The 20874-nt window shown below is 34.7% G+C and overlaps 2 protein-coding genes across 2 annotated transcripts in view; one reads left to right on the top strand and one right to left on the bottom strand.

The window, feature by feature from the left end:
• The first annotated feature begins 356 nt into the window (after positions 1 to 356).
• LOC110033472 (mediator of RNA polymerase II transcription subunit 15a-like) overlaps positions 357 to 20874 on the top strand; it is a 31335-nt gene continuing 10817 nt past the window's right edge. The window contains exons 1-3 of the mRNA XM_020737465.1: positions 357 to 555; positions 2170 to 2255; positions 10254 to 10321. Of these exons, the coding sequence (XP_020593124.1) occupies positions 2228 to 2255; positions 10254 to 10321 (96 nt within the window). The 5' untranslated portion in view covers positions 357 to 555; positions 2170 to 2227. The remainder of the gene's footprint in view (positions 556 to 2169; positions 2256 to 10253; positions 10322 to 20874) is intronic.
• Positions 6190 to 6880, bottom strand: LOC110033476 (E3 ubiquitin-protein ligase RHF2A-like). Its single transcript, XM_020737469.1, is given in 1 exon segment — positions 6190 to 6880. A coding segment is annotated over 1 exon segment (498 nt). The 5' UTR covers positions 6688 to 6880.

Below are 20874 nucleotides of genomic sequence, written 5' to 3'. Positions count from 1 at the left end.
AACTCGACTTAAATTTTTTTTAGTATGGGCATTACTTATTTCATTTCATTTTGGGCATAGTCATTTTAATTTAATTTTCAATGAGTTTATTTTTTCTTAAATTATATGAAAATTGTTATTTTCCTTCTAATTTTGGCTATTCTTAGTAACAATATTTTTCTTTTGTGAGTAAAAAATAAGTTTATATAGATAACTCTCAATGAAAACAAAAAAAGCCTTCTGAGGTAATGTAATGCACTGCTAAAAATCTGCCTTCGTCGCAGCCCAAACTAACTCTCAATAAAAACAAAAAAAACGCTTGCACCAACCGAAAGTTCTAAAATTTTGCCGCCCCTACCCCTCCCTAAGCCCGGAAGAGCAGTTTCGCCCGACTTCCCTCTCTACCGGCCGTCTTTTCGCTTTCGTTCTTTGAGTTGCGCGCGAGCTGCGAGGCTCTTCTTCCCTCTCCGATCGTTCGAGCTGCGAGGATCTTCGTCTTCCTCCAATTATTCGAAGGCATTCTTACCCATTCACTCGCCAACCGCAAGGATCTCTCTCTCGTCCAATTATTTGGTTGTAAGAAGCTTCTCCAACCTCTATTTCTTTATTTGATTGCGTATAGTTGTTGCCATCCTCTTGATTCATCTTTGATGTGTAGTCCGCACACTTTATGGTTGCGATTCGTTTCTTTAGTTCGGGATTCATAAGGAACCTAAGTAAAATCTGTGCTAAAACTTTTTGTCCGTAAACAAATGTTGTTCATATGGCTTAGGTTTGGCTTGCTTTCTTTATTTGTTGCATGCATGCCGGATTTTTTATCTCGTTCTGAATTTTCCCCTAAATCTTTATTCTCAAGAATGTCTTAATCCATCTCTGTGATGTATTTTTAATAGGATTTTTAATTAAGCTGACAGCAATTTAGTTCCATTTACTTGATAGCTTATGGATTTCATTTCAGAGATTTTTAATGATCTTATCTACCATTCGTTATCAGTTTGCAGTCTTTAAATATGAAGAATCTCAACCTTCCTTGATTCATGTTTAAATAAAAGAAAATCATCATGGTTATTTGTTATTTTATAATCTCATTTTTTCTTTAACTAAGACCTCTATTTGCTTCTTGAAATGTATGTAATTATTTTGGATCTCTGTTTTAGTAGCCTTGGGCTTGGAAAAAATGCTTTAGATTATATGTTTCAAATTTATTTATGTTTAGAAAGAACTTTTTAATACATATTTGTAATTGGTGCATCGTACCAAGATGTATAAATATGGTTTGGGACAGTTTGTGAAAGGGTTTCTTTGAATAGAGAACTGGTGCTGGAATTTCTTGTATCCAATTCTAATATGATAGAATATCTTTTTGACTTGACATTTTTTTGTTTGCAATGTATCAAGAGAGATTTTCAACTGGTTTTAAAAAAAATTACATTAATCAGCTATGTCACATTTTACCTTGGAAAGAGCAGTCACGATCGTCTAAAGAGGGGTGCAAATGAATAGGGAGATAAGATTTGATGGACGTACAATTGATGTTTCTAGGGTGACAGACTAGATTCTTTTATCAATTTCATCTAGAGATTATAACTAAGAGTCACTGATAGGTGCTATAGAGAGGGCACAGTGGGTAATCTAGAAGTGAGAGACTAGAATCTACCCAACACTACTATACATGTCGACAACAACTTTAGATAAGTCAATGTTCTTTGAAAAATTCGAAAGAAAGTAAAGAAATAAATATGTTCCTATTTGTCACAATACCACATTTAAGTTTCTAAACAAATTTTGAAATCCTACATTGATTATGAATTATTGACAAGGAGAAAGTCTCTTTTTATATATTGTTCAAGTCATTACATTTACTTTTATTTGCATATTGTAGAACTTAGTAAACTTAATTTTCATCTGTAGATAGTTGCTGCAATCTTAAGTAAAGTTTTCTTAAAAGAAAAATTCTTATATTTCATTTTTATTTTTTACTTGTTTTCGGCTTACTCGTGGGATCAATACTGAGGTTTTTAAAGAAAACTCTATATTACTTAAAACGATACACATACTTGCATAGTATCCCTAGTGAGAAAACGATTTCTTTAATTTTTATAATATTATATTTATTCTCACTAGACACTAAATATCATTTAGGTCAAGTTTTTGATATATTAAGGAACATAAATATCTGTGTAATTGCAGGTCGGGTCAGCCCGCAAGTAACTCTCCAACCCATTTGTCCTCAACATATGAGGATGTCATGCAGGGGGACGATCTATGTACAAGTTGTAATATTCGCACATCAAACATACGACAACTGCAATTCTCCTTCTGCGCCTTTCTCTGGTTACATCCATGTAGATCGGTATCGTGTTGGCTAACACATAAACATCAATGAATTAGTTAAAATCATATAAGGTTACGAAAAACACAACAAACATAAAAGCATCACTGAATAAGTCATGTCCCAAGCAGTTGGAAAATACAAAACAAAATGAAAAATAATAAACAAATACAAATGTCCCAAACCATTGTAAATAAAAAAAATGCTCTCAAATGTTCATGCGCTCATAAAAAAGTCGTAGATATGCCACCCTATGGTTCGAGCATCTTTACGAAAAAATCTATATAGATCGGATCTTCAAGCAACTCTATCACAAACAAGTAGTGGTTCATCCTAAAAAATTTTCTTTGTTGCATTCAAGATTTGCAGAACCTGGTCGATAGAATTTGCTTAAAGTGTGTGGGCTTCAGCGTTGCAAGAAAACACCAACTGTGATATCTGACTTCTAAGGAAAGCAGCCCCAACTTTCTTTTTATTCTCAACCCACAAACGTTTAGAACAAGAGGTAGACTCAAGTTCATGGAGGTTCGAGTCGGGGGCTTCGGTTGAATCACATGATTAATAAGCTTCTAAGTTTTCGGGGGTGCCACCAAACCCTGTCTCACTTACGCTCATAGCAACGACACCCCAAATAGTCGATCCAACTTCTCCTCTAACTCAGGATCAAGTCCACAAATTTTAAATTTCTTTGTTGCAGACACCACTTACAAATTCACAACTTACACTTCAAATTAAAAACAAAATGAAATTGACCAAATTAGAGGACATGTCAAAAATGCTTATCGCAAGTCTTTCTTCCCACCACTCCTTGGGAGCATTAATGGTTCGCTTCACCGGATCCCACCCCTAACCCTTTGATCATCGTTTCAATTCCTTCCAAATTTTCCAATATTTATTGAGTTGATCCCACTTGTTCTTCAATTGCATCCTATCGTACTCTCCGTCCGTACATTCTTTAAATTTTAAGATAATATTTTACACCCTTTCTTGTTGAAATAGGTAGTATGCCTATTTCTCAAATTGATCTCCTTGAGGTAAATGTCACAAAATATTATTTTAGTTTCTTTGTCCTATAATGCGAGCGTATCAATCTCTTTGGTCTTAGCCATTGTATTACCATGCTAAAAAAGAATAAAGTTGCATAAATAGAAATGCAACAAAATATGAACATGACAACAATGAACCACCCCAACCACAGCCAAAACCACTGTCCCAAGCCACAACCAAAAACGACCACCCCAAGTCACAACCATCACCCCAAGCTACAACCACCACCCCAAAGAAATTTCGTGATGTTTTGTGATGTAATGCTTCACTACATGAAGTTTCTGTGTGAAAAAAATTTCTTTTTACCATAATCATTGAAATTGGGTTAGTATGAGCATGATGAAGCACTCCATGTATTTGTCTCCTAGCAGTGATGATACTGATCATGACAATGATGATCAATGAAAATATACTTTTGAGACATTTCTTATAGAATTTTTCAAAGTAAACCCAAAGCCTATCAATGCATAATATTCTCTCAAAGAAAGTTTGTAATGTTTTGTGATGTAATGCTTCGCCCCATGAAGTTTCTGTGTGAAAAAATTTCTTTTTACCATAATGTTTGAAATTGAATTTGCATGAGCATGATGAAACAATTCATTATTTGTCTCCAAATAGTGGTGATAGTGATCATGACAACGATTATCAATCAAAAAACACTTTTGAGACATTTCTTATAGATTTTTTCAAAGTAAACCCAAAGCCTATCAATGCATAATATTATCTCAAAGAAATTTTATGATGTAATGCTTCACTCCATGAAGTTGTTGTATGTGAAAATATTTTTTTTTACCATAATCTTTGAAATTGGGTTAGCATGAGCATGATAAAGCAATACATGTATTTGTCTCCTAGCAGTGGTGATAGTGATCATGATAATGATGATCAATCAAAAAGTACTTTTGAGACATTTCTTATAAACATGATAATGATGATCAATCAAAAAGTACTTTTGAGGCATTTCTTATTTTTCAAATTAAACTCAATATCTATCAATACATAATATTCTCTCAAAGAAATTTTGTGATGATGTGTAATGTAATGCTTCACTCCATGAAATTTCTGTGTGAAAATAATTTTTTTAGGATAATCTTTGAAATTGGGTTAGCATGAGCATGATGAAGCAATCTATGTATTTGTTTCCTAGCAGTGATGATAGTGATCATCGCAATGATGATCAATCAAAACATATTTTTGAGGCATTTCTTATAGAATTTTTTAAAGTAAACCCAAGACCTATCAATGCATAATATTCTCTCAAAGAAATTTCGTGATGTTGTGTGATGTAATGCTTCACTCTAAGAAGTTTCTTTGTGTGAAAAGAATTTCTTTTTACCATAATCTTTACAATTGGGTTAGCACGTGCATGATGAAGCAATCCATGTATTTGTCTCCTAACAGTGATGATAGTGATCATGACAATGATGATCAATAAAAATCTATTTTTGAGGCATTTCTTATAGAATTTTTCAAAATAACCTATTAATGCATAATACTCTTTCAAAGAAATTTTGTGATGTTGTGTGATGTAATGCTTCACTCCATGAAGTTTCTGTGTGTGAAAAGAATCTTTTTTTACTATAATCTTTGGAATTGGGTTAGCATGAGCATGATGAAACAATCCATTTATTTGTCTCACAGATGGTGATAGCGATCATGACAATGATGATCAATCAAAACGTACTTTTGAGGCATTTCTTAAAGAATTTTTCAAAGTAAATCCAAAGTCTATCAATGCTTAATATTTTCTCAAAGAAATTTTGTGATGTTGTGTGATGTAATGATGATCAATTTTACTTATGACTTAAATACAGTTACGATGATAATTTCAAAACAAAGGAAGACTATACTAAGAAAAAACAAAAGCAAAAACATGGGGTTACAAATAAAGATTTGACAAAAAGAAGGCACAACAAGTTTCGTGAGGACTCCGGAGTGGTGGTGTTAGATCGGTGGTTGCGGTGAAGGCCGAAGAGGTCTTATTGTTGGGAGGGATGAGCAGCAAAACAATGAAAGTAGGAGTGTCGAATCGCAGTTGGAGGAAGCTAGGAAGGGGCAGCGGTGGCTGCGGCTTGTAGAGAAGCTGCAGGAAGGAGGTGTAGCTTGCAGGGGCAGGGAGCGACTGCTGAGGATGTTGATGGTGTCGGGAAGAAGGTTGCAGCCTGCTAGGGAGAGGCGACAACTTGTTGGAGCCTTCAGAGAAAGCTGCAACCTGTTGGATGACGGTGGCAGAGGGTTGAAACGTAGGACAAGGGGGTTGCAGCCTGGTGGAGGACGACGGCAGGGGCTGGAGCGGGTTGCGGCTTGTTGGGAGGGAGGCCGCAGTTGGATGGAGTCAGACCTGCGGTGGTTGGGAAGGAGTAGGAGCGATGGTGACCTGTTTTAGGAGCTGGACAAAAATAGGAAAGGGGCTGGACAAATAGATAAGTATCTCGACAGGGTTGAGCTACAGCTGGAGCACCACCTAGACCCATGGAGACAACCACCACCTTAGACTAGGGACTGCCGAAGCACTATCTCGACGTGGGATACAAACCTCGACGGGAAAAACTCTAGGCTAAGACTTGAATTCAGATATCAAAACAAAGACCCCCTCAACTCCAAGAACCTCGTCTCCCATTTATAAGGTGACTCGACCTATGCTAGGAAACACTTAAAATGAGATGAAGAATAAAATCAAAATTTAGGAAATGATTTAAATTAGGAAGGGACTAAGAAGGAAAATAAGAAAAGTAGAAAACAAAAGAAAAAGGAGATAAGGGAAGAGGAAGGAGGGGGAGGCATCCCCCCTCTCTTAACGACCCTCCGATCCAGCCTCGAGACCTGCGTCACTAGGGTCATCCATGAGTTGTTGACCTAACTCGCTGCCTTTCTCTTCTGGCAATATGATGGGCTCTACCCATGGGTGCAGCAGCTGCCAAGTGTTGAATTATACGTTCTTCAAGTTCACTCTTAGTTGCGCCAACTCGTAAATGTTGCAATTCAAACTCTACAGGTGCAGGGTGGTAAAAAATTACTGTGTTTTGAGTTTGATTAACCCTAACCCTAATTTCCCTTTTTTTCTCTACAACTTCAAGAAGTTCTTGGCTAGCAGAATCCTTCAAGTTTATAGGCCGCCAACACATAGGGCACTGAGAGCTCCTTTGGCACCACTCTAAAATGCATTGGAGATGGAATTCATGCTTGCAATCTGTCACTGTTGACAGGTCGCTATCACAAAAAGCTTCAATATATATGTTGAATGCATCATCACAAACATCTTGCACGCCTCCTTTTACAAAAGCTGTTGCAGATGCGAGGTGGCTCTGCATCTTCTCATTTTCATCCATCCTTGCACAACTAAAGAGCTTCGATTTTTATATTTTCTCTCTTGTTGCCCACAAAGCTGAATTGAAACCCATCGCTGCAGGGATCTACTTCGGCGGCGAGGGCTTGCAGACAGCCTGCAGGGAGAGAAAGCGTCCCTTCCTTCCCGCAAAGAGGATGTTAGGAAGAGAGTCCGACAGCTTTGGAGGGAGGACCCGCGGCTAGGGAGGAAATTTGGCCTCTGATACCATGTTGAAATTTAGAATAATTTGAACTAAAACAAAATTATTTTATTGATATTAAAGGGTGTATAGATAACCCTTACATGAATCATTAAATAGGAAAGATAAAAAAAAAAATGAAAGAAAGATATATCACCTAATATCTTCAATTAATTAATTCATATTATTATTTAGAGATAAAGGAAACAATATAAAATAGGAAAACCTAAAATAGATAAGGAAATAAATCCAATTTAAGAAAATAAATATAAAATAGGAAAAAAAATAACACCTGATCTAAGCTTATAATTTATTCCTCATAAATTCTTACATGAATAAATTATTTCCTAATATAACTTCTAACAGTTAATATAAAATTGTTTTGGTGAATTATTGGTGAGTATGCTAAGAATAGGGTTAGTGTTTACGCTCTTTAATTTTAGTTTATAATATCATTTGAAGAATTAATTTCAAGAAGGCATGAATTAATTACTACACTATCACAACTGCACATGTGGAAGATAGATTAAGTATTGTTGGTGACATATTAGTAAGATGATTTTTGGGAGAATTTTATAATGGATATATATTAGGGTGCAAAAAAATGTCTGATAGTATGATTTAATTTCATTGTAATTTTAATCTTATACAATGAAAATTCTATTTGGAAATGAGAAAAAAAACTAGTTTACTTTAAAAAATAAAGTTTCGAGTCCTTGCTGAAACAAAGGGGGGAAATGAAATGCATGTAAATTGCAATGCGATCCTAAAAAGAGATTTGAGCATCCAATATCGACTATGATTATAAGTTTAGATCTTAGCAGTTAGAAATATAAAATAATAAAACAAAACTAAAAAGATTTCAATAAAAAAAAAAAGTTGTAAAACAAAATTCCCAAGATAAGTCTTAAAAAAAGATCAAAGGTGAGAAGCTATTTGTTTTCAATTAGATGCTTAAAAGAACTACATTGTACATTGGTATCTAAAGTGGCCAATTATAATAAGAAACTTACCATATTTAAAAAAAAAATTTTAGGACCATATATTATAAAAATTTTTAGTTGAGATGAATCTCACTGACCTGCATAAAGTGCTGTTTTAATTGATTGTGGTACCAAGGGTGGAGGTGCCAACTAGTCTATTCTTGGTACTGTGAGGTACTTGATTATTGTCAATGGAGATGCAACAAATATGGACATCTTTATGTCTTCGGAGATTGATTCTTGGTGGCTAGCAGACCTACAAAAATGGATACATGGGCCTAGGTTGAGTGTGGTTGTTCACCCGCATAGGTGGAGTGTGGTTGTTCACCCTAAGATTGTTGTTTATTAAATTTGCTCAATAAGTTGAAAAGGATAAATCAAGTCAGTTCAATTTAAGCTCACTCGCTAAAGCTAGGATTAATCAATTAAATTAAGAATTTAAGCAAGTTCTACTTTTTAAGCTTATGTTAATCAGAGTTCTACCTCTATTTGGTTATATTTGATCTGGACTTAAGGAGCGATATTTTGCTTGTTGATGAGCCATGCAACATGTGAATGATAAAAAAATGAAGTTGCTAGAGTTCCATGCAATTCAACTAGGAAAATTGAGTTCTTATAGATTAGACTATTGAATATCAGTGATTTTAGATTTTTAAATGACATTTGGTGGCCCAATTTGAGAAAATGAGTATGTTAGTGACAGTGGGAGTTTTATAAATATATATAATATATTGTTAGCATTTTATGTGACACTCAACTAATGAATAGATGGACGATGATTCATAAGACAACATAAAATAGATATGTAAGGCTAATGATGATGATGTGACAAGTAATAATTATTGCTCTTTATCTATTGGTAGAAATTTATGTTTGATTTTTTATATTTCTTTTTGTTTACCATGTTGTTATAGTGGGTAATGAGATGGAGGGTTTAGGATTAGGAAAGAGTTGAAGTATGAATGATGAGGGTGTTCATTAGCGTTGTCAGGGGAAGTAGATATTTACTGGTTCTTCTGAGGCATAGGAATGTAATCATATGAGAAATGTATTGTTGGGATGTTCATGGAACTTAAAAAGGTAAAATTGTTAAAAATTCAATTAAACCAATCTAAGTATGCAGTTGATTTGAGGTTGGACGTTATGAATGTGATAGAAACAAGTGCTGCCAATTTGGATAGTATAGATTGAGAGATTGATATATGATATATCTCATGAAGTAGAACTATTGAAGATGAGGTGGTGAGAAAATTATACTTAATTTGTTTTGGGAGCATATAATAGAGGGTAGAAAATGCATTAACAAGAGAGTCAGATAACTTTAACGTGGAGGATTAGGATGAATAAATGGTTAACCAAAGAATGCATATAGAAGTGTTGTAAGAATATTTTCGAGAAATATATTTAACAACTCTAATAGCACTCAACATGAGATAATGCTGGTCGATATATTTGTCTCGAAATAAATTGAAGGATGCTAACATGATGATTATGATTACGTTATTGGGATGTTAACTTTCATCAAATCATTTTAGAAGAATAGATATAGAGACTAACTCCAGTTTCTAAGGATGACAATACTTCAACAAATGAAATTGTTGGTGCTAGGCAACTTTTGATTTTTTATGCAGGCTTTATGCAAATAGGATCTTTTATGCGAGGATGTCAGAAAGAGGGAAGCGTTTGAAATGACAAGGGTTGCTACTTTTATTTTGGCATCATTTCAACTTTAAGATCCTCCATTGGTAATTTTTTTTTAATCTTCATTTTCGAAAGATCAAAAATGCTACAATTTTTATTTGGTCTGGGCAATGTGTGTAGTGTAGCTTGATGATGCATTCGCACCACCTTTTTTTTCCATAACAATAATCAAAACATAGGATAAATTAACCATTTTTGTATGAGTAAAGTATGATTTAATTGTGTATCAAGAACCACATCATTTGCCCAACAACAACATGACATTACCCAACAACAACGCGACATTAGCTAACTTATCTTTGATCTAGAAGAAAGCGTTATTTCTACGATAATGCTACAAAGTGTGCCTAGTTTACAATTATGGTGAGAACATAATTTGAAAATTATTTTGCAAGGAAGCTTAGAATATCCTCATTCCCGAAAACTTCATTTTCAAGAAAACCATTGCTTGCTTTTGGTAGCTTTTGTGGTAATTTGTAATCAGAAGTATTTTCTATCCCATTTACATGTTGGTTCCATATGATCTTGTTGTAATCTTGGAGTATTACATATGGATTTACCTTTTTAACAAATGCTATGACTTTTCTAATATATGAATCAAGAAAACATAACATTTGCATATTCCTTACTGTGGCGTGGTGCAACTTCTGATGCTCTATAACAATCTTAATTCTCTCTTATCAGGGTCAATGGACTCAACTTCTCAAACGGGACATAATGGTGCAGATTGGCAAGAAGAGATTTATCTAAAAGTGAGAATGATTTATCAACTTGTCTATTATTTTAAATCTTATATGGGAAAAAAAATCATATTGATACATTGATGCTCTTTGTTTTTCTTACTGCTAGCACAGTTAGTGGATTTTTGTCATTTCTTCGGCAATATCTTAAAATGCAAAAATCTTTAGGTGAATATTGTTTGATTCCCTTCTTTAATGCTCCAAATGGACGAGACTCTTAGGGTCTCAAGTGGAATTCAATACCAAATTGTAATATTCTTGTCATCTCAGCGTTTATTTTTTTTCTGTTGTTTTGTCATCTTTTTATGAAAGGATTAGGGAATCAGACGTTTTAAAAAGGTTTTAAAAACCTTTCATTTGGGTGCCTGGGATATTCCACTTTGGTCTCTTCATTAATGTGACAATTGATGAAAAACAAAATGTACTCTTGTTGAAAATTTAAGTAACCTCCCTCTGCGTTCTAGTTCTCTTTTGCTTCCTTGTCCTTTCAGTCTTCTTGTTTGGAAATTGAAATAGCTAGTACCCAAGTTTGAGAAGCAAGTGGTGGAGAAGAGTGTGCCAATGGGAAAAACCTGGTTTGAGGAAGTTCGAAGCAAAGAAGCAGGTGCTGGCAAAGAAATGTGTCATTAAGTGGCGACAATGAAAAAAGACCAAGAAGATAAAGGAGGCTTACATTATTTAATATCTATTACTATAAAATATCTTGGCTACATAATAGGCGGAAGTTATTAGAAATCGTACGCTATTTTTTCAAAACCTTACTATTTTTTTTAGTTGTTTTTCTTTAATTAATCTAATAATTTAAGAAATTATATTCAATTAAAAAGTTATTTTCATAATTGAATTTAATAGAAAATTTAACACTATGAAAAAGACATTCGTGAAAAACAATAATTTAACTCACAGATATTGTCCATAAGAAAGTGGGAATAACATTAACAGTGGTGTTTTTTTAAAATTTGGATGAATGCGGGTGGGAATTGTGTCTGCTGCTTGGACCAAACTAATCTAGGCCTTCTGAGGAGTTGGCTGGTCCTCTTGGGCCATCGTAGTTATACTGTTGTTATATATTTATTTTCGGTAGTTTGTTGTGAGTTTTGTTTGTGATGGCCTCCGATGTCTTAGGCTTTCATTTCTAGGCATGTATCCGAAGGTCGAGTGGTGCTCTGGCTGCGTCTTATTTTTGAGGTGGTGATTATCCTTTCCCATCCCTCCACATCCTTCCAGATCGCTCCCTGTCACCCATCATTGTTGCAATCGCCTCGAATAACCATTTCCAATTGTTTTTCTGCAGTTCCACCCGCAGCCATCGCCTTCCCCTCCCTCCTCTTCACTGCCATTATTGTCCCAGCCCTTCATCTTCGCAACTGCTACTTTTCCAACCCTTCCTATTTGCTGCCATCGCTGTTGCAGCCCCTTTTTCGCCTTTTCATGCAACCGTCAACCTTCCTAGCTGCACTTACCATCTTTCGGTGCTGTTGCCTTGGTGTCCTAGCTGTCTTCACCTGCTACCACCCTCCCCCTTGCCACTTATTGCAGACCACATCCTTTCCAGCTGCCCCAACTCACTGCAGCGCCTCACCCACCGCACAAAAAACGCTCCCTGCTGCAATCAATACTCTCCAACACCACGTGTTACCCCTTCCAATCACCTACCACCACTTCCAGTCCACCTAAAGCCTTCCAACCCGCATAACCGACCACCATCTTTTTGGGATACAACCCTTGTTGGGTTTGTGTCGTGCTTGCCGTTATTTCTTATTTCAGTTATCTGGTTGTAATTCTCTATATGATTTCAGCAATAATATTTGTTTTCTTTATTATTTTTTGGTTAACTCTAGTATCATTTGGTATAAGAGACAGCTTAACACTAGTCCTGTCCTAGGATTACCTATCCACCAATACCTAGCCCAATCTCCACCCAAAAACTCATCTCTTCGATGATTTTTCAAATCAACCCCCAAAATTTTTTCTCCCATCAAAAAGCAATACCATACACCCTCTTTCATCCTAAACCTAAATCCTAGGCACACCACCGAGAAGATAATTACCAGAAACTGGATTAGAAGGAAACAACACAATGTCTCACAAAGAGATGTTCAAGAACCTACCATGGAAGAGGTGCAACATGAAATTCTTCAATTGTAATAGAGGCTCCCCGCTTTTGAGAGAAAACAATCTAGAAGGGGTCACTCATAGCCACAACAGTGATTCATCAAATCAAAAGGATGAAAAACCACTACCTCAAAAAATTGATATGGAATATTAGAGGAGAAGCCAAAATCTAGAAGTAAAGATAGATTTACTGGATTTTGACAGGCATGGAAATCTAGAAAAATTCATCAAGTTGTTCAAGGCAGTGGAGCAGGTCTTTGAATACAAGGATATTTCACAAGACAGAATGACAAAACTAGTCGTCATTAAGTTAAAGAAGAGTGCATTGCCGTGGTGTAAAAAATTTAAGCACCCGCGTCAATGAGAACAAAAAAATAAAATTATTACCTAGTCCAAGATGAAACGAGAGATGTAGCGCAAATAATACCATTTAATTACATACAAGACTTATTTTCTAGGCAACACCACATTGTGATCACCACATCTTATAAACATAGTTCAATCTCATGATCAAGCAGCAAGAGTACAACCAGTCGAGCATCTAAGCCAACACCGTCCGAGAAGAAACTAATTCAAAGGGGAGAATAGGTGGAGAATAACATTTAAAAATCCATCCCAGCCATAAAGTACGTCAATTATCATGGTTTTGGGCAAATTGCATCAAATTGCTCAAACGAGAGTATGATCAATTTTATTTAGCAAGGAGCAATTGAAGAAATGGAAGAGGACGCAGAAGACATTGAAGAAGGTGAGGTTCCATAGGAGTACCAACTTCAAATTGATGAGGGAGAGATGCACGTCATTGAAGCTGAGCTCATAAGAGAGACCCCAACAAGAGTAAATTTGATTGTCTAAGATTGTTATAAGTTCGAGAAATTGACACCGGAGATATGGTAACCACAAGAGAATTTCATAATTTTAGATATAGAACCTACCTCCTGAGTTATCTCTTATGATGGAGGTTCAACATGTCATAGATGAGAAGCTTTTGAGCTACTTATGGAAGACTATATGAAGTCATTTAGATATTAAATTAAGTTCAAGGGTGTACCCATCGATATATGTTTGAATGGGGGTTTGAACCACAACGTCGGAATACGCCTTAGGAGCATTTTAGGAAAGAACATCCTACAATGTTATCTAAGTTCCCAGAAAAAAAATGGGGCCCCTTATGATTGTTATTGAGAGTTGTCCAACATTCTACATATTTCATTTCAGAGTTAGTTTCTCTAGACAAATTTATTTATTGGATGCGTCCAGCCGAGTATAAGGAGTAAAAGGAGCAAATTATAGATTAATTTCTCGAGAGTTATTTTGTGAGAATTTATGTCTATATGCAGCTCCAACTCGGGTTGTGCCAAAAGATGACAAATACTTATCATATAAGGATATGTTTCAGAATGACAACGCCTGTAAGATTGACTTACCGTGAAGTTATAGTTGCTCTACAATGCTCAACATGGTTCACTTAACGTCATAATATGAGAAGGCAGAAGCTTCAGTAAATGAGATCGAAGCTCCCCAAACTTTAGGAGACTTACAGAAGTGTCCCACCCACAACATTAGATGACACGGGGTTGTGTCTGGTATATGGGTTGAACACTTCTGAGGAGTCAACCGGTGCTCTGGAGCCACCATTCTCTAGAGTAGATCTAAAACTGATTACATGGATGTAATTTTAGTAATTATAGATTCAGTGGCAGAGTAATAATAGGTGATCAAGTCATTAAATAGAATGAACGTTTTAGATATCTCAGATCTATTATTCAAAGTAATGGTGATATAATTGAGAATGTTATTAGTAGAATTAAATTTGGATTGTTCAAGTAGAGGAATTTATCAGCCTTATTTTATGATAGATAAGTATTGCTTAGTCTTAAGCAAAATTTTATAAAATGGGGGTGAGATTTGCAATGCTTTATGGTGCAGAATGTTTGCCTATATAAGAAAAACATAAAACTAAGTTAAGTGTTGCTGAGATGGGAATTCTTAGGTGGATGAGTGGTTTTACAATTAGAGATAAAATGCGAAACAAATATAATCGTGAAAGTGTTGGTGTAGCTCTAGTGGTAGACAAGATTAAAGAGAGTCATATTAGTTGGTTTGGTCACATTAAACACCGACAATCTGATGATCTTGTTAGTACGGTAGATGTTTTAGATTTGACTTAAGTTACGAAAGGTAGAGGTAGACCTAAAAATATTTGGGCATGTAGTATAAAAAATGATCTTAATCTATTAGAGTTAAATGAAAATGTAACACTCTACAACACACAATATAGAAAAATGATTCATATTGCCAACCCCACTTAGTGGGATAAGGCTTTTTGCTGCTGTCTTTTTGCAATACATTAATACATTCATGAACATGTGCAGGTCATGGAACTTTGTCTCCACATTCGTCTTTGTAAAACTCATTTTGTTATTCTTTTTAAAAGGAATTATTACCAAACTGATCAATAGTATTTTACCTTACCTAATGTTCCAACACGTTATTCAGATTCATCTAGTTTGGATGGGACGTCAGCTTAATTATCGATCAGGGGATGGCACTTGTGTTTCAAAATTTGAAACGTTTTGAATATTACCTGTAACTTTTAAACAGTTATGTCATATTTACTTTTTTATTTGTTTTATTTTTTTGCTTGTTCTCCAATTATGGGCGAATGCACGCAATAAGTTAGTATAGGGGAATTGAATACAATTTAGGAAAATTATGGATTCATCTTGAAAAATTTTATAAAAATCAAGGGTTTTAAGTACCAATCCTGAGAAATATGATAGTTTGTTCAGGTAATTAGGGATCTTTCAAAGAAAGTAAGGTATCAATTTAGAAAAAAAAATATTGTGTTTGTGATTTGTCTTTTGGAAGTTGCATTGAAGCCCCATGACGTCTTATTGACCGTGGGTTAAACTATTTTGCTTTGCTCCCCGGACGCAGTGCGTCGCGATAATGACCAACACGTCTTATAGACAGTTGGACAGACTAAAATTATCCAGGCACCCCTTAATGGGGTAGACTTTGAGAGGTTGCCAAAATTTTGGGTGAAATTGGACAAACAAATTAATTAAGATTTCGGACTATTTAAACTTTTTTAAAATAACTCAAAATTATGAATTATTTGAACATGCAAAAATATCTAAAGATTGGGTTTTTATGATTTTAGCTCTTTGGGTTTAAAAATATTTTAAATCTAACTTTTTAATACTCTGGCTCGTAGGATTTGAAAATATTTTAAATTTGGGCTTTTAAGACTTGAACTCATAGGGTTTGAAAATCAATTCAAAATTATGCTTTTTGAATTTAAACCCTTAGGATTTAAAAATAATTCAAACTTGGGGCTTTTGAAATTTGAGAACTAGCCACTGTGTTCGCAATGCACATGTTATCGAACCAAAGACGATCCATCTTGAAGCCCAAAGATAAAACTTAGGATGCACTCCAATAAGATTATCTCTAAATAAAGTTTTATGATTTCAAATGGCTTCAAAGTCTCCAAAGCGTATGCACATTTCAAGGTTATTTCTCAAGTCACATAAAATATCTTAGAATCTTGACGAGTAATTTTGAGGCTTATAATATGTCGGACACTCCTTAACTATAAATGCTTCAAGATGTTTATATCGTTGAGTCAACTATACATAATTTCAAAATCTAGGATATGCCTCTTGAGAAAAATTTAGAATTCATAGTTTAAAAAATCGAGTAAATCCTTAAAAAATTATAAACTTTTAAAATATTCAACTATATGAAGTTTAAAATGCTCGTATGTGCTCCGACTAAAGGATGAAATGTTTTAACAAATAGTCTGAGAATGCTCCTCGAGTCAGGTCAAAATCAATTTTAATCAATTCACATGTGCTTTGTTGAATTAAATAATGTTTAATTTTAATAGGTCTGAAAATGCTGCGCAGATTTGAATAAAATTTTCACTCTAATTCATCTTATTTTTGAAAATCAATCAATTGGGTTGCCACTTCATAGAGTAAGGTTGACTCGAGTAGTTCAATGCTCTTCTTTTAATTAGCTGTAGTTGACGAGTAAGTAAGTTTCAATAATGTTCAAATCCCATATGTAAAATTTATAAGTTCAAATCACCTAGTCCAATCCTCTTCATTTGGATTGAAGGAAAAAAATTTATATTTTAAAGATCTTAAATTAAATAATTAAACTGGAACTTGAAAATAAAAATTTGAAACGTCAAATCCCCGAGGATAGTCGTGCTGACCGAAAGTCTCAATCAAAGGTGTCACTTTTTAATTAAGGTTTTTAAATTAAATTTTCAAAGCAATAAATTGAAATTTTAATTTAAAATTAAACACTTAAGACTTAAAGCAAAGTTTATCCACCATTCACAACAGTTTATCGAGAATTAAAATTTTTTTATTGACTTTAGCTCACATACAGTGCATGTTAACACCAAATGTATCATTATATTCACACTCAAAGTAATTTCACGCTATTAAGGATGTCGCCCTAGTCCTCTTCTCACGTGGTTTGGCGAAAAACTCCACTGCAATAGTGATTACAATCAGAGCGCTCTAACCGGGTGTTTGCCTCCAAATAACATCATTATATTACGGTCTGCAGCCCATATGTTCCCCAAAAAAGTTAAACCATTTGAGTTGTGAACTCTATGGTATATTTGATTGTCACAAAGTCTTCTGTTAGCTATGTTCGATTTAAATTTATCTTCTTATACAAATATCCATCTCAGATCTATAAGGATTTCTTAGATGATAAACTCATGGTTGTTGACAAGGATCTTTTAATCAAGTTGGGTTGACTATTTCCTCTGACTAATTAGTTAGAGAATAACATGACCCAGGATGACAAAATAATGCGAACTTGATCGTATTTGTCATCATTTCTCCCATTATCCACTTTAAGCTCAAAGTGATAAATTTTGCAACTTAAAGTGTATGTCTTTTACCACTATATGTTAAAAATTTAGTGTCTAATGACTAGCCTTAATCGAAAGTGCTATCCCATTATCGGGAGGGAAAATTAACCAATGGGTTTGCGCCTATTAGAAACCTCGAACCCCAAATCAAAGAGTCCTTGCAAAAAGAGAGCAAAATCTCTGGGTAGTGCCTTATCTGCAATCAAATACGCCTTCTGAAAATTTGACCCAAAATACTAAACACAAAGCTCTCAACAACAAACAAAGTCTGTGTTTTCGAAATTTTCGAAGCATACACTTGTGTGCATGTTTTTGTTTGTACAGTCAAATAAACTTTTAAATGCATTTATATAAGCAATGTTGATGTATGCTTATGTGTCGTGTCACTACCCTGGGCAATTGACGTACAAATAGCCACATTGAAGAAATTGGTCATGATTTTAGACTTTCCAATTCAATTTGGTTAATTACTAGTTTATGAATTTCAACTCTGAGTTCAGGTTTGCTTGATCAAATTTGACTCTTTACCACATTCTTATCGGAGGTAGATCACAAGTTTTTTATTACTCCTTGATTAACTTACCACAACTAGAAGATGTAGGCAATGATATCAAAGCGCAAAATGCAATGTGATGCACAAAGCTTTATTTTTGCGTCAAAACGCACACGTGAAGGGAAGCGACACTTTTATTAACCGAAGTGTTGATATGTTATATAAAACTATTAATATATAAATATATTTTGGAACAATTATAAACATAATAGAGAACTGAAATGTTGATATAAATTGGAAAAGAATATGGTATGGTACCCAACTTAAAGACAAGAATTGAGAGAATGCTTATTTTTTCGAAGTAAAATATTTTGGTTTGAATTAATTTTGCTTTAAAACTTAGTATTTTTTTGGTTTATTCTTATTACTTAAAAATGGGGTATTTACATACATACCCCCAATTTCTATGTATTTACATATCTAACTCCCAAACATAATATGTAAAAATTGAATTTTAGTTGTTAGATATGTAAATACATAGGAAATGAGATGAATTATCGACTAAATTGAAGTCTAGGCCAAAGTGAAGGAAGACCATAGCATTCGAAGCGTGCTTTGAAATCTTTTCTCGGCTCCCTTGTGCTCACCGAACACTTGAACACGACCATCTGGTCCTTGCGCTCCTTCGAACACCAGACCGAAGCCTTTATTTACTCTCATTAAACCATGAACAGACCAACTGGCTTTAGCATTTTAAAGAACGCTTTAGCAAAGCAAAGCCAGCATCAAGCATTTTGCTTGACTTTAAAAACATTGGATGTAGGCTAGCATGTGCACTTGCAACCATGCATGTATTTATCTTTCCAAGCTTCATCAATCTATGTAGGCGTTACCTCAATGCATCCTACTCATTTAATTGACAAAACATTGAATGTTTATGCAAGAACGTCTAATTTATTGGCTTCAACATATCACCCGTGAAAAAAATTGTATTACAAAACATGATATAAGCGCCAGGCTACCCTTACTAAAATATTATTTTTTTAGTGCATATTCTCTGGATTGCTTGGGTCTTTTTTTTTAAGGCTGTTTACATCATCACTGTTTTCCATCAAAGCATGTAAAACTTTATTTCTGCTGTTTGCTCTATCTTTTATGTATCTTTCCTGGCTTTGTTCCTAGTAATGGCTTCGTTCGGTGTCAGCTCTTGAGTTTTATTATAACGACTTTGAGAATTTTGCAAAGCAACCTTTTCCTGTCTTAGGACTAGATTGTTAACTTATTTATTTTCAATGAATGCTATCTTGATTATATTTTTATGCATTCTTTATAAAGGCAGGGGACGCAGGGCACACGAACAAATTAGATGGATGATGCACATTTATCTGCTCATGCAACAGGTTATTGTTGCACCTATCAATTCACAAGAGGAGTTAGTGCGCATTTTGATTTTGTTCAAAAAAGTCAAATTTTGTGTCAAACCCCTTGGTCGATGTCTCGTTTTGTACATGTCCGTTGGTGCTGTGAAAGTTTGTCTATCTCTTCTCCTCTCGCTCAAGGAATACAAAACAAAAAAGGGATAAATTCTCGTTTTCATTTTTTATATTGGATTTTTTCATGTGTATACTAACTCTTTCTCTCTCTCTATCTTTCTTCTTGGTTCGTTCACATGATCCCCCATCTCTTCTTTTATCATTTTCCCTGTAGGTCAGTCTGCTACAGCCTTTTTCTTCTCTAGTCAAGCTCGACTTCTTCGCCAGCTTTTTTGGTCTCTCGCCCTCTTGCCCCTTTTTCTGTCTGCCTCCTTCAATAACCGAGAACCCTTCATGACATGAGAAACAAAGTAAGTTTCTGTAAGAGTTTGCCATATAAGGCATTAACGACCATTCTATACCTCCAACAACAATTGATCTCAATTCTCTGAAACCCACTCAATTCCAATTACATTTAAATCCATAACCAGTTCTTCCAAAAACCCATCTTCATCAAGTCTTCATGTCCACATGTTGTTGATAAGCATTTCCAAAAGCCCATCTTTTACCATTGCCTTGTATGCTTTGCAAACGAAATATAGGCAACAAACACTTATGCTTTGCCATCTACATTTTTTTTAATATATATATATATATATAGTGTTGTGTATGCATGCGCACCTATTGCTCTTGCCGCAAGTTCATCATCTTAAAAACTACTTTCATCCATACTACGGATAGGGTTTATTATGCAAAAACAAGCCATGCCTACTTAAGTAGCTGCATGCGTTTTGCTTACACAAAAAGGAAATCTTATATTTGTTTGTTTTCTTGTATTAAAACCTCTATACACACCTTTCTTCATTTCTCGGGGGAATATGAATTGGGCTGCTAAAATTAACTGTCGGTACATGTTTCTTCACAGAGCGAAGAAATTTGTCCTAAAAAATCTTTCATGCAAGTTCGAAGACACATACATATTTGTCTTGCCAGTTGGGGTCAAAGCCTTGATCATGGTTTATGTCACTTATACATGTTTTTTTTTTGTATTCTGGGCAAAATTTGCATTCCTTTAGTATGTCCTACTCGGATTGCAACTTTGGCATGTTGCTAAATTTCAGATTGATAGAACCTTAGCAGGATGAGATTAATATGGCATTTCATGCACTAATATAACGTAAAAGTGAAAGAAAAAATATATTTGCAAGATAAATAAAAAAAATGTTGATGAAAAATGTTAATAAATTTGGAAACAAGTCACCAAGGCAAGACAAGAATTGGATGTGAAATGAACTTATAAGGGACATAAGAACTCACTCACAAGCAATGGACGCAACCTCTGCACTTCAACTAAACCCTCTAGAACTTGTACTTAGTGAATTCTGAACTTAGGGTTAATCATAAAGGAAAATTAATATTTTATGGGGTCTATCACACTAAAATACAATCATATGAAGACAAAGTTATGACAACTTGTGTCACATTGTAGTTACCTGGGAGAAGAAGAAATGAAGAATCGGGGAAGTGAAGCGAAGGATCGGGTTTCCGAACAAAAATGATTGGAAGTGAGTTTTGGTCATTA

This window comes from Phalaenopsis equestris, unplaced genomic scaffold (genome assembly GCF_001263595.1).
Source record: "Phalaenopsis equestris unplaced genomic scaffold, ASM126359v1 Scaffold001190, whole genome shotgun sequence".
Lineage (NCBI taxonomy): Eukaryota > Viridiplantae > Streptophyta > Magnoliopsida > Asparagales > Orchidaceae > Phalaenopsis > Phalaenopsis equestris.
This window is presented reverse-complemented; position numbering and strand designations above follow the sequence as displayed.